Source organism: Plasmodium fragile (assembly GCF_000956335.1).
Source record: "Plasmodium fragile strain nilgiri unplaced genomic scaffold supercont1.4, whole genome shotgun sequence".
Lineage (NCBI taxonomy): Eukaryota > Apicomplexa > Aconoidasida > Haemosporida > Plasmodiidae > Plasmodium > Plasmodium fragile.
Window position 1 is genome coordinate 217064 of NW_012192584.1, and position 13788 is coordinate 230851.

Consider the following 13788-nt stretch of genomic DNA (forward strand, 5'->3'; position numbering starts at 1 on the left):
AACAAAGGGGTATAATTAAAGCGTGGCAAAAGACTTCTTCATTGTTTGTCCCTACGCCAACGTGACGTTATGCAAATGGGGGTGCTAATGGTTGTAACGCGATTTAAGAGGTAGAAGCCCTGTTAGGCTGCCCCGTGCTGGACGGGAAGCTGTTACAGGAGGATGGGGCTCCTCATAGGAGCACAGATGTGTTCAGTTTAAAAATGAAAAAAAAAAAAAAAAAAGGCAAGCATGTAGAAACGCATGTAGCGAATGACGCGGCGATAATTTCACACGTGGCCGAAGAAAAAAATGCCAATTTCCAGCCAGCTCTCCGTGGAGTAAATAACTTTTTCCTTCTCATCGTACAGGTCCTTTAGCTCCTCCCCACGCTGATCGATGGGGGACACATTTTTGTTCGCGGTGCCATTGGTGGCGGGGGTGACGTCGCTTGTGGCGTTACGCGCGCGCGCCAGCATCTCAATCTTGGCCGCTGCACACACAAGGGGCTTAATAATGATGTTATGCTTTTCACAAAAAGTGATTAACAGCTCGTTGTGTCCAATCAGGATGGCGATGTCGGCGTGCAGCATGGCGTCCAAATCAATGAGGCTGTCTCCGATGAAGGCCGATAGCTTATGATTAACGTGTCGGAGCAGCGAACAGACCTTCGTTTGAATTAGTGTTTTGTCGTATAATGAGCTGAGCGAGACCTTCTCGATCGTCCCCACGTCATTACCACCCCCGGGCTGGTACTCACCGTGCTTGATTTTCAGACGATTGTATTCGAACTCCCCAGTATACTTGCGCTGCCCCTTGTCGTACGTGTGCGTCTTGGAGTAGTACACGTGGAAGTACTTTTTAAACGTTTGGTAGTAGTCCTCCTCGGTTGGCGCCGTTGCAGACGAGGGGGGTGGCGGCGGCGACAGGGCAAACGTCCCGCCTCTCACCTTCAACAAATTATTCCTTATCGTGTAGAGACAAATTTGCTTCTTCAAATTTAGCGTAATCACGTCGAGGTAAAAGGAGTCCCTGTTCTCCATTTTATAATTAAGCAAATGTAAAAAGACTTCCAAAAAAAATTCGTTCAGTTCAAAACGTTCATAGTGCTCACTGATGAGACTGTTCAGCACATCTACCTGCACATCCTTAAACACATCGTAGTAGGAGAGCAACATGGAGTAGTTGACGTGTACCTTGTCCACTTCATTTAAAAAATGGTAATACGATTTTGAATACACTTGTTCTTTCTTCTCCTGATCCTTTTTTAAATTTTCTAGAATGTCTAACTCCTGGAGTGAAAACCAATGGCCCAACTTGTGTATGTATTCAATCTTCTCCTGTGTTGTAGGTTTAGGTTTATTTTTCATTTCTTCTAAAGAGAAATTATTAAAAAAGGTTATGTCCTCTTCTGTTAAAGTTTCCTTTCCTGTCCTCACACTCTCCTTAAAATAATGTTTTTCCAATATTTTAAAAAAAGCTGAGTAAGAATCTTTTTTTATTATCGTCTTGTCGAAATCGATGGCGACGTGGAAGAAGTGGTTGATGAAGGGGACACGGGGGGAGGGGCCACTTCCAATATAATTCACGTGGGGGTTATCTGTGGGGTGGCTACCAACTTCCTTCACACGGCTAGCAGCAAAAAATTCGCTCTGTAACGCGGTAGCATTTCTCAGTACATTCAAACATTCGAGGATGTCTCCGCATGTGTGGCTCATTCCCTCCTTCTGCGTCAACAGCCTCTCCCTAGATAGGAAGTATAACATGGCTTGGTTCAGCTGCATGAAGTCTCCCTTGGCATACTGCTCGATGAACATGCGGTACATGGCGAATCGCTGCAGGTCGCTCTGCACGCGGCTGTCCGCACAATCGTGTGGCATCCCCCTGATTGGAAGGTATCGCCCCACCTTAGCCTTACTAATGGCAAGAGAAGTGACGTAGAAAATGCTTGCGAAGACATACACAAAGGCATATATCTCGTACACCTTTTTCATGTGGGCGTCATTTGCACTTCCCTCCTGAATGCCCTTCCCACAAGGCTCATCCAAAAAGGGGAAGTACTTCTTTAAGCTGCTACACACATGGTGACTTTCACCATCATCACCATCTACCACCAACTGCGCCGCCTCATTTGTCTTGTCCTTCCCCTGTAAGGAAGCCAACTCGTTGTACACACCTCGCATGACACCCCTGCACCGATTCATCAGCTGGACCAGGTTTTCATTTTCAGTCTCTTCTGAAACCACCTCCACTTGCTTTATGCATTTAGCTAGTACACCCAAATTGATTGACACAAATTTTAAAAAAAGATTTTCCTCTAAGCAAGTGTAAGTGAGAGATCGGATAAAGTCGTTGTGGACACACATGAGGAAATTACGTTCGCAGTACTTCCTAACCAAGTAAGCATAATAAAAGATCAGGAGGTTTTCACTTTGTGTGATTGCTTTTTTCGAGTCTGTTTCTTGTGCCCCTTGGAAGTCATATGGAGTATACTTTATCACCTCCTTGTAATGATCACTCTGGTCATAACAATTTAGAACGTTTCTGTAGTAGCTCTGTTCAAACACTGTCTTCTTTCTTAGGCTGTTTATCTTTTTCCTAACATAGTTGCTCGCTCCGTTTGGGCTATTCACGTCGAGTGGGCTGTTCGTTCCGTTTCGGCTATTCACTCCATTTGCGTCCTTTTCAATGCCAACTGTGCTTTCGTCATCCCCCTTGGGGGTGCCATCGCTCAGCTTCTTTAACTCGAGAAAAATCTTTACCTCCCGTTCAAACTCCCTTTCTCGGTTGATTCGCAGCTTCTCCAGGAGAAGCTTCACGTCCTTCATTTTGGCTCTTGTCCTGTGGGGGAAAAAGCGGTTCTCACGAGGGGATGGGGCGTCGCTCAATGAGGCCACGCGTGGTGACTCCTGTTCACATGTGCATCGGGCTCTACATTAAAAAAAAAATATAAAAAAAAAAAACGCATCTCCTCCAATCAAATATAATATAGTATAAAAGTCCCTCCTGTTACCGCTAACCCAGCTCAGTCACTGCATTCCTCCCCCGCTGCTTCCCCCAGGAGCGGGACACAGAATCGACTTCTCACAATGTTAACATGCAAAAATCTGCTTAGCACATTCACACGTAGGTAATATATCTTCGCCTTCTCAGAAGATGCAGATGTATGTATGGTTACACGTGTGCCGTACACAGGTGTTCTATTTTACTTCTCTAGGATGAAAACAAAAGGCCATAAAAAAAAAAACAAAGTGGGGGGGGGGGGGGGGGGCGCCGCGGTTTAGGGCTGTTATGCATTTGCGCAGTTGTGCAAGTTATGCTCTTTTTCGAGTGGCCACTTCCTATTGGCGTCGATGGTGAAAACAAGAGTGCGCGCTGCAGTTGGGGGGGTTGGAGGTGCGCACGCAATTCTGCTCTTAGTCAAAACCCCCCCATGTGCCAGTGGGCAAGCTCTCCATACATGAACTGTGCACATATATCAAGTTACATAAGTTTATTATATATGTGTTCATATCCTCGCGCGCGAGGTTGTTAAACTACTTACACGAAGTTGTTTTTTTTTTTTTTTTTTTTTTTTTTTTTTCTCCCTTAGAGATGCAAACACACCCTCTGGTGTCACTTATCTCCATTCACTTGTTCACTGAGCACGACAAAAAAAAAAAAAAAAAATGTGAAATTTTTCAGTGTCCTCTTGTTTTTTTGTTTTTTTTTTCATGTTCATGAAGAGCGATCAGACAGGCGCTGTTAAGGGGAAACCGGGAGGTTGCTTATCGAAGCGTCGACTTTTGCGTCATGAATGTCACCGGGGGTGTCACATTATCAAGTGACCTTAGGATCGCCGCCTCCGCGAACCACGAATGAGCACAACGGCACTAATATTTGATATGGCCGCTGAGTGGAGAAGGGCTATCCCATGCGCACCCACGCCTGCTCGTACGGACTTACGCAGCAAAAATAAAATAAAATACACATATGAACGTGTCCGTGAATGGGCCAACTGACAAATTGGGAGCGGCAAATGACGAAGTGAAATTGCGAGTGACGAATGAGCGACACGCGCGCCCAACTCCTCATGTGCTTATGTACCTGTGCGCTGGCATACGCGTGTAGCACCGCCCGAGCTTTCGCAGTTACGGCAAAATGTTATTTGATTATTTTTTTTTTTTTTCGTAACTCGCCATCCACCATTTGAACCACTTTGAACTTCCGTTGGGGACATAAACATATAAGCAAATACATTTGGCAATTCGCTTCTTTTTTTTTTTGCCACCGCCGCTGCCCTTCACACTTCCTAGACATGGGATAAAAAAAAAAAAAAGCGGCACAGTGATGAAGTAAAAGCGCCCGAGCTGGCTTTGTACAATGCACAACGCAGTTGTGTGCGCTTCACCCCCACCTCCAATTTGAATAACTGCTTGGCCCACACTCGTCCCAGTACGGCTGCGCCCACCGCGTCCGTAAACCACCTGCACAACGACGATCGGCGAATCGCTCACCGCTCACCGCGAACCCTAAGTGAAAGAAATCAAAATGGCCAAAACGACGGTTGTGTTTTACAACATAATTAATGACAAAGAGGACAAAAATTCACAAAACGTTTTTTACATCCCCAAACCGATTAATTCAATAACGTTACATGATATACGAAATGGGTTTCCCTTGGCTGGCACTTACCACTTCAGGTTGAATGCTCCCTCCATGTGTGTTTTGCACACACGAGCGAGAAAATGTATATGCATATGTATATGTACATATGTGCCTGTACCGTTCATGCGATTTACGTCTCCTACCCAACCTTCCTCCTTCACCAACTCCATTTCAGATTTAAAATAATTCATAATAACACCCCTGTGTGGGTTGATATCAGCGAAGAGTCCTCGCCAATACCCAGCTTGAATTCATGTATATACGCCAAGGTAAATAAAATTTTCTTGTCTTCTTCGAAACCATTGTTCAGAGAAATGGAATGACGCACACGTACACTAGCTGTAATGTGTGGTTGATATGTCTTGCTAAAGCCCTGCACGTAGGATGGTCATACGCACGGTTGGGAAAAATACGATTAAGAATTTTTTTTTTTTCCCGCAAGTGTAAATACGCTTGTCAACCTTGCACACGGTTTCCACGTTTTATGTCCTCCCTTCACACAACTACTTGACCCACTGCACAGGTTTTGAGACTCAGTTGGATGGACCACAAGCGAACAAAGGAACCTCCTGGCGGGAAGCTTCTCGATGAAGGTGTTCCAAAATTGTACAAAAATGAGAAAACCATTTTCGACATAAAAGAAAACAAACCACATGACCATGTGCAGATGATGAGTAAGACAAAGGGCAACATTGACATGCTGCTATTTGAAAGCACTCCACATAAGGAAGCTATGCATGTGGACGGCGGCAAGCGGAAAGGTAAGGGCGCGGAGTGAGGCGAGCGCGGCGAGCGCGGCCACAACTGAGTTGTTGCACTGACTGGAGGGCATCTCCCCTGCACGGGGTTACTGCGAGGCAGTGTGTGCAAGTGGGCGTACCAATTCGTGTTCAAACGCGCGCAAGTGCGCAGTGATTAAGATGAGAATACACGAGCGCAGACAGAAGAACATATGGGTTATGTCCACGCCTTCTTTTCTTCTTTATCGTAGATAACGCCAAGGACCAAAATTACCTCGACTTGATGTTCAACTAGAGGCGTTTTTCATCACGCCTGATTCGACTGTATTCCCTAGTGTAGCCCTCCAACAACATGTTTACGTGTGTTTACCACCCACTGAAAGCGCTACTGACTGGGCCATCAACCCTTTTTTTTTTTTTTTTTTTTTCTGTTCCCCCACGTATGCGCAACTAAGCATGTAAAGAAGTGAACTAGTTCCGCTGTGCAATCACATACCCATTGATCAGTAAACACCTGATAATTAAATTTTTTTTTTTTTTTTTTTTTTTTTTTTTTTTTTTTTTTTGCGCAAATGTTTATGTACACGTTCATACAAATGTATTATTGCGCGTTCGAATTAAAATATCCTGCGTTGCTACATAACAATTTGCAATTGAGGGAAAAAGCAAAGAAAGAATAAGTCAGCAAGCGAACAGTTGAAGCATGTAACTGTGCAACGTAAGCTACGCATGCAACGGAAGCCTAAACAAAACAGTAATGATTAACACAATCGTATTTTCTACGAAAGCCAAGGCATGCACGTGTGCCAAACGGAAGTTGAGAGAACAGTGGCCGTCGTCGCAGTTTTCCAAGTCGGCAAAGGAAATTTCCGTTCCGACGGGAGAATGCCCGTTTGACAGTTGTCACTAATTTTCCCATCGGAGTTTTCACCTGTACACGTTCACAAAGGAGCAGGCTTTTTTTTTTTTTTTTTTTTTTTTCGCGTTTTTTTCCTAATTTTTTCACACGTTTCCCCCATTCTCTTTCCCGCCCCAGTCCGGACATACAAATCCGGTTCAGTGATCAACGCAAAATGCCACCATGAGTGCCTTAATTTAAACCTGTTATAATTTTATATGTACCTTTCCGAGTGGACATTTGCTTTGTTGCATTTGGTTCATTGCTGCCACCACAGTCTGCGCAGCCCCAGTTCGACCATGTTCGCATTTTGAAAATTCCCAATTTGCTCTTTCATTGTATGTTATAATTCGCCTGATCAGTTTTATTTGCACCTCAAACACCTGTGGTTGTTCGTATGTATGTTTTTTTTTTTTTTTTTTTTTTTTGTATCTCCGCTCAAATTAAGTGATCTCCTACTACGGCCAGAGAGTCCAATTCTCTCTATTTTTTTTTTTTTTTTTTTTTTTTCCCTCCCAGCAACTGTCGTTTGTTGGGACATGTTCTTTTATTTGTGAGTACTCTGTAACGCGGGTCACTTGGTGCGTATTTGTGACATAAACATTTCTTCCTTTGCCAGCGAGCGAATATGAATGCGCTGATACTAGTCGGGGGGTACGGCACAAGGTTAAGACCGCTCACCCTGACAACCCCCAAACCACTAATCAGCTTCTGCAACAGACCAATACTAGAACACCAAATCTTTAATTTGGCACGATGTGGAATCAGAGAAATAATTTTGGCCATAGCTTATAAACCCACACATATAACGAACTTTGTGAATGACTTGGAAAAAAAATACAACGTTAAAATTATTTATTCTATTGAGGAGGAGCCCTTGGGCACGGGGGGGCCAATAAAATTGGCAGAGAAGTATTTGAGCAAGTACGACGATTTTTTTGTGTTCAACTCGGATATTATTTGCTCCTTCCCCCTTCTGGAGATGATGAGCTTTCACAAGCAAAGCAATGCACCACTAACCATTTTGGTAAGTCAAGAGAGGGGCGCAGTGCGTATGTCTTCACTGCATGTGTTAATTGTGTCTGTATATGAATTGGTTGCAAACTTGTGTGTTGATTTGTGGACACACAATAGCGTGTGCATCGCACATGTTTTTACCATTTCGCCTGCATCGTTCAGGCAAAAAAAAAAATATATTTTTTTTTTGTCCCAATTGTGCAGGTGAAAGAGGTCGAAGACCCCAGAGCGTTTGGAGTGGTCATAACGGAAGAAAATCGAATTACCAAGTTTGAGGAGAAGCCACAAGTCCCTAAATCAAGCTTAATAAATGCAGGAATTTATATAATGAACAAAGAAATCTTAAATCGCATTCCTATGAGGAACACGTCGCTGGAGAAGGAAATATTTCCCCAGCTAGCTAATGATAACATGTTATATTTCTACATATTAAATAAATTTTGGGCCGACATTGGCAAGCCGCTGGATTTTTTAAAGGGACAGGCGTTATACTTGGAGGACTTGGAGGAAAATAAGGAAAGAGGCGGAGAAGGAAAAGGGGAAATAGGGAACGAAACAAGTACTGACAAGGTAAACAACACAAAATCCATCCCGCAGGAGCGCATCCTGCGCGACCACTTCCTCATATGCTACGGCATAACGGACAAGGAAAAGGGCGCTAAGAGTGGCAGCAAGAAAAACCTATTTATAACATTTGGAGATATGAATGAGTTGGAAGAATTCACCCGTAGGAAAAGCCACCTCTTCGATGAAATTCTTGTGCACACAAAAGTGGAAGGAAATGTGTTGATATCATCCAAGACGATCATAGAAAAAAATTGCTTCTTGGGAGACAACGTCGTTCTGGGAGAAAACGTTACCATTGGAGAAGGATGTCGCATCAAAAATTCTTGCGTCATGAGCAACTCCACCATCAGTTCGTATTCCTACATTGAGAATTCGATCATTGGCTCCAAGTCCAGGGTTGGAAGCTGGTCACGCATTGAAGGGATGTGCGTGCTGGGCGAGAACGTCATTTTGAAGCCCGAAATATTTGTTAACAATGCCTTCATCCTGCCCTTCAAGGAGGTCAGCAGCTCGATATATGAGAAGGGAGCGATTATCATGTGATGTGAAGGAGGACCAAGAGGCATAATATGATTCTTACGCTTATGAGGACGACGAACAAAGGCGAGCGAAACGACGCAGTCCCAGTGTGAAGCTTCGCCGTTTTGCAGGTCCACAACATTTTTTTCCATGTGTAAAAATAATGTGATAATTTTTTTTGTTTAGTTTTTTTTTTTTTTTGTGTCCGCCTCCTCCCGGTGAGTTAGCAGTTCACCATTCGTGTGTGTATACGTGTATGTCTTTTTTTTTTTTTTTTTCAGCGCCGATATATAGGGGCTTTATACCCACATATCACGCGCGTGCCTGCGTAAAAGCATGGCGCAAATTTCCCTCTTAAACCCCCACCCACACCCTAAAGTGTAAAACATGCACACAACATGGATTGCGCGGTGCAAGTGGAGCGAACAACTCGAACGTCCCACTGAGCTGCCCCAATGCGCTTAATCGTGTAACGGCGTAACGGCGTAACGACGAAGCGGTCGTTTTTGTCCCCTCCCCCCGCATCAACTTTCTCTCCACAATGCGCGAAAAAAAATGAAGGACTACCTAGAGGGGTACAACAAGTACTTAAAGTACGACAACTGCATTCTTGTCGAGCATGAGGAGGAAGAAAGCAAAAGTGTTAAAGGAGAAAACTGTGTGAAGGATAAGAACATAGTCCGCGTCATACAAGAAATTCGAAAAAACTTACGCTCAAATGTTCTGTACAAAAATGATAGAAAAAATGCCCTCTTCAATGAGCCCCTATATAATATGTTTCCACTCAAATGTGTGAAGGACAAAAAGGTCGACCAAATTTCTTACGTGTGTAGAGTGACAAGCGAGGAGGACGCGATTGCTAGTCTTAAAAAAATACAAGACATTGTGTCGAGGATGTATGTGAAGAATATGCTCATGGAGAAGGAATTTCTGGTGGACCTCTTGTCCGTTTTTATGGAGCTCTGCAGACAGGTAAGTCCATATCTCTCTGCCTCCCCCCCATGTGCCAGTGGGCAAGCTCCCCATACACATATGGCGCGCCTTCCCCCACCGCGACCCTCCCCCACCACGTGCAGGTCTCCGTGACGTGCTTCCAGCGAGGATCTCTCCTCAAGCAGCTGTTCAACTACAATAGCATGCTCCTCTTCCACTACCACAAATTGGTCAGGTGAGAGTTCGCTTTGCGTGCAGGTGCGCATGCGGCGTTCTCCAAAAATCTCGCAAGATCCATTCTCCACGTGCTGTTCCCCCATAACCCTTTTGTCCTGCTTGGGCTGCTTTGCACGTGCACCTCCCCTTCTGTCCCCTCCGTGTAGGTCATCTCTGGCCTTCAATTTAAAGAAGGAAATAGAAAGGAGACACACGATGAGCGAGTTGTCCAAGGAAATTGAGCGCAAAAAGGAGGCCAACAATTCTTTGAAGAGCGAAATTGTGGACACGGACCAGCTGATCGAGGAGGAGAGGAAAAACGCGGAGCGGGAGATTTCAGAGGTACAGGAGATGAGAAGCAGTGTAGCGCTTTCTCGCACCTTCTATTCCCTTGCACCGTTTACCCCCTCGCCTCTTCACCTCTTCACCCTGTCCCAGGTGAACATAATTTATCAGAACAAAATAGACAAGCTGAAGAAGAACAACCAGAGGAAGCGCGACGAGTTCACGCGGCTGCTGCAGCTCTGAGGGGGGAGAAAAAATGAAAAGCGGTTTCCCAATGGGGAAGAGGCTTTTCCCTTCATCTTAAGTGTGTACCGATTTACTTTACATCTCTGTCTTCATTTCGTTTTTTTTTTTTTTCCTAAAAAGTTTAAGTCTATATACTATTTGAAAAAAAAAAAAAAAAAAAAAAAACTAGGAAAAAAATAAATCATTCAAAATTGGGATATATATTTGCAAAAAAAAAAAAAAAAAAAAAAAAAAAAATGAAGACTAAGGTAAAAGGCGAAGTAAAGGCCAAGTAAACGAATTAAAGCAACGTTAGGGTTAATAAAACTAGGCAAATATATAAAAAGCAGAAAAGCTTAAAAAATAAATAATAATAAAAAATAAAACCCGAAAAAATTTTAAAGCTGCTAAAAAAAGCTTAAAAAAATGAGGAAAAACTAAAAAGAAAACTTCAATTTGACAGAAAATAAAAATGCCACAATGGAGAATCATCTTCTTATGGAGTGAGCATAATTATATATGGAGGAATCGTCAAATAAAAAAAAAAAAAATAAAAAAAAATAAACAAAGAAAGAAAGATAACTGCCAGGAGGGAGAGAGACACCTGCTGGTGGTTTCTACAACTGTTCAAATTGACCATCCGACGAGAATACACATTACAAACACATGTGTGATTAACCCACGTGTGCAACCTTTTTAAAGGAGGAACTCGAACGATAGGATGGGCAATACGGTTAGGAAGAGTTTGCTCAGGCCCTGGAACAAGGATCCTCCATCATGACCCTTCTGTTCAGTGTCCAGGGCCGATATGGCTCCTTCCGAGTTGCCTTTCACCACTGCTTCTCCTGTGGGTTGCTCCTCCGCTTTCGCTGCACCGTCGCTATCTTCGCCTTTGACCGGGACATCATTCTGATCCGCCTCGGCAGGCTTGGCCACTTGTCCAGGGGGGTTAGTATCCTTATCGGCTTTATGAGCTGCTTCTTCCTCGTCGTCGTCCTCTTCGCCATCCTCATCATTTCTTCCCGCATGGTCGAGGGCTCCATTCTTGTCACCACCTTTCTTACTTGCGGGATGTACACCATCTGTGTGTTCATCTGTTTCCATCTTCTGTTCCTCCCCCTTGTCCGTCTCGCCCAGCTTATTATTTGCGTCCTCTTCGTCGCTCTCGTATCCTTCATCGGAGTAATTCATATCATCTTCCTCTTCATCAGTATTGCTCCCCTTTCCCTGTTCTTCTTTTTTGTTCATCTTTGAATGAGCATATTGCCCCGCGGCATTGTCACTTGTGACGTGGCCCTTCTTACTGGTCTCGCCACTCTTCACACTTACTGCATCCTCCTCTTTGTATACATCGAATGAGGAGGCCTGGTGTCCGAAGACCTGCCCGTCTTCCTCGTTGGCGCTGGTGAGGAGAGCGACCTTCTTCAACACCTTGTCGCTCTCATTGAAGAGGTGACTTAGGTTGTACTCCTTAGCCTTTTCATTCAACGCGGTGTATTTTTCTACCCTCTCGTCGATTTGAAGTTCCTTTTCGTAGGCCTGGTGGTATCCCAGGTGCAGCAAGGCATGGAGCTTTTGCAGGATGCGCTTGTTCTTCTCCCACAGAGGGGTGACCTCGGCAATTGCCCCTTCGGTAGTCGCTTCGTTGGTAGTGTCCCCTTCCGCAGCCGCTCCGTCGGTAGCTGCTTCGTCACCAACAGCTCCTTCTACCTGGGGGGAAGTACCCGCGGGCGAGTCCCTCTTCACGCCCACATTATCCAAATACTTGACAATACCCTCCACAGGGTCGGTAATTTTCTCCTCCTTCAAATGTTCGAAATTACTCTTAAGCGCATGGCTCAACATGTTCAGGTTCAGTGGGTTCTTATAGCAGTAGGATTTGATACAGCTAGCTAAATTGTTAAAAATAGCATTTTTTTCATAATACAGCTTTTTTAAATTTTCTACCAAGCCATTTCTCATATCGACGATTCTATTCTTCCTGTTGTAATCATCCAGTGTGTCAATCTCCAATAAGTCTTTGTACTCTTTTTTTTTTTTTTTTTTTTCTTCTTCTTCTTCTTCAACCCCTTTTTCCGTATCACTTGGGTTGGCTTTGTTAAACTGGAGTGCCTGAATATTTGGCTTGTACTTAAAAAAAATATCTGCCGAGATTAACCCATTTCCATGAGCAAAGTCTTCATACGTCAACACAGGATCGACATTTGTATCGAACATGTCTTTCATGTCTTTACTCTTTGCTTCATTATATATGAAGAGATATTTCTTCCTTAACCAATTAATACTGTTTTCCACTTGTTTAAGTTGTTCCATTTGTTCCTTCAACACATTCGCAAGATTATCCTGAAGACTTGTTATATCGACATCATCCATTTTGTTAATATTCAGTGTTTCTAATAAATAAATGTAATACAGATCCTGGTCTAAGCTTCTTTTCATTTCATTGTACCTGTCCTCGAGCAGATCCTTGAGATCAGATGGTTCATATTTGTTCATAAGCATTTTTGAAATTTCCTCTCCTAATAATTTAAAAATGGCATTTTTCTTACCTACCTGTTCGTTCATTTGCGATAAAAGAATTGTCTTTGCTTTTTTTATTTTGTTTGTAAATGTTTCATCGCTCTGCATTATGCCATTCACTTCATCATTTACTTCTCTGAGTTCATCCTCCTCATTCAACGCGTCGTCATCATCGTTGTCGTTTAACATGTCCCCACTTTCACTTTTATCACGACCCGCATCATTATTTCCTTCTCCCATCTCATCACGACCTTTTCCCTTCTCCATGGTCACTTCAGACATCCCTTCCCCTTCCCTTGTACAAACCACATTCAGCGAGATGTACGAGTTGTTAATGTAGCATTGGTCCTTCTCATTCAGGGTATCCTTTTGTAAAACATAAGGGTTGATTAGACACTCCTTATTATTATCGCATTGCCTTTTCAACACTTCTGTAACATCTTTTAAATTAATTTTACAAAAGGGAGAGTGTAAAAGGGCACTCTTTACTTGTACGTTTCCATCCTTGCACGTGATTGGTTCTTCATTTTTGTTTTTAATAAAAAAAAAATATTGAATATAATTTTCCTCTAAGAAAAAGGAGTTACTCAAAAGACATGTCGTAGATGTTTTTATTTCATTTTTTTCAGATTCAACACACTCTTCAAATTTTATTTCGTTTTGATTTCGCAGACTCTGGGCTTTGCTCTTCAATACATATTCGAAATAATATTTGCATGTGCTGTGTCCCATGCACTTGGCTTCCACCTCAGCCATACAACTCCTGTGGATGATTCGCTTCTTCGCGTTCATACATTGGACTTCACAGTGCAGGATGTACAGACTTCCCTCGGGGCAACTGAAAAGGGGGGGAAACAGATCGCGTAGCAGTGTTACATGAGGTTAGCAAAAAATATAATACTAAAATAAATAATACAAATAACGCGCGGTGAGTCTCGCTCAAACGCGTGCATTTCTTCTAAGTATAATGGTCAGCTAAACCGAGTCAAGACCCAGACTAGACCCCAGTTGGACTTACTTCAAAGAATTTTCCTCCCCGAACTTAACCACGTCGTTATTCACGTAGCATCTCGTTCGAGACACCAGGCATGGCAGCAGCAGGGCGACCGCGATGCGCCACAGGGCAGAATTTTTCATTTTAAAAAAGGGAAATGAGCAACACAAATACGAGCCAAATTAAGACGCAAAAAAGGGGGCAAAAAGGGAAGCAAAAAAGGAAGCAAACATGAATGTAAAAAAAAA

General features: G+C 43.4%; 5 protein-coding genes across 5 annotated transcripts; 3 read left to right on the forward strand and 2 right to left on the reverse strand.

Moving 5' to 3' along the window:
* Positions 1-269: 269 nt before the first annotated feature.
* AK88_00500 (uncharacterized protein) lies at positions 270-2807 on the reverse strand (the record flags this gene model as incomplete). Its single annotated transcript, XM_012478151.1, has 1 exon — positions 270-2807. The coding sequence occupies one exon, from the start codon at positions 2805-2807 to the stop codon at positions 270-272; it is 2538 nt and encodes an 845-aa protein (XP_012333574.1).
* Positions 2808-4509: 1702 nt separating this feature from the next.
* On the forward strand, positions 4510-5404 carry AK88_00501 (uncharacterized protein; the record flags this gene model as incomplete). Its single annotated transcript, XM_012478152.1, has 3 exons — positions 4510-4661; positions 4802-4895; positions 5150-5404. The coding sequence occupies 3 exons, from the start codon at positions 4510-4512 to the stop codon at positions 5402-5404; spliced, it is 501 nt and encodes a 166-aa protein (XP_012333575.1).
* A 1488-nt stretch (positions 5405-6892) lies between these two features.
* AK88_00502 (uncharacterized protein) lies at positions 6893-8391 on the forward strand (the record flags this gene model as incomplete). The annotated part of the gene is made up of 2 exons (XM_012478153.1): positions 6893-7291; positions 7486-8391. 2 exons carry the CDS (start codon positions 6893-6895, stop codon positions 8389-8391), a joined length of 1305 nt encoding a protein of 434 aa, XP_012333576.1.
* Positions 8392-8922: 531 nt separating this feature from the next.
* Positions 8923-10044, forward strand: AK88_00503 (uncharacterized protein; the record flags this gene model as incomplete). Its single annotated transcript, XM_012478154.1, has 4 exons — positions 8923-9339; positions 9444-9535; positions 9684-9858; positions 9955-10044. The coding sequence occupies 4 exons, from the start codon at positions 8923-8925 to the stop codon at positions 10042-10044; spliced, it is 774 nt and encodes a 257-aa protein (XP_012333577.1).
* A 678-nt stretch (positions 10045-10722) lies between these two features.
* Positions 10723-13683, reverse strand: AK88_00504 (uncharacterized protein; the record flags this gene model as incomplete). The annotated part of the gene is made up of 2 exons (XM_012478155.1): positions 10723-13384; positions 13565-13683. 2 exons carry the CDS (start codon positions 13681-13683, stop codon positions 10723-10725), a joined length of 2781 nt encoding a protein of 926 aa, XP_012333578.1.
* Positions 13684-13788: the final 105 nt, after the last annotated feature.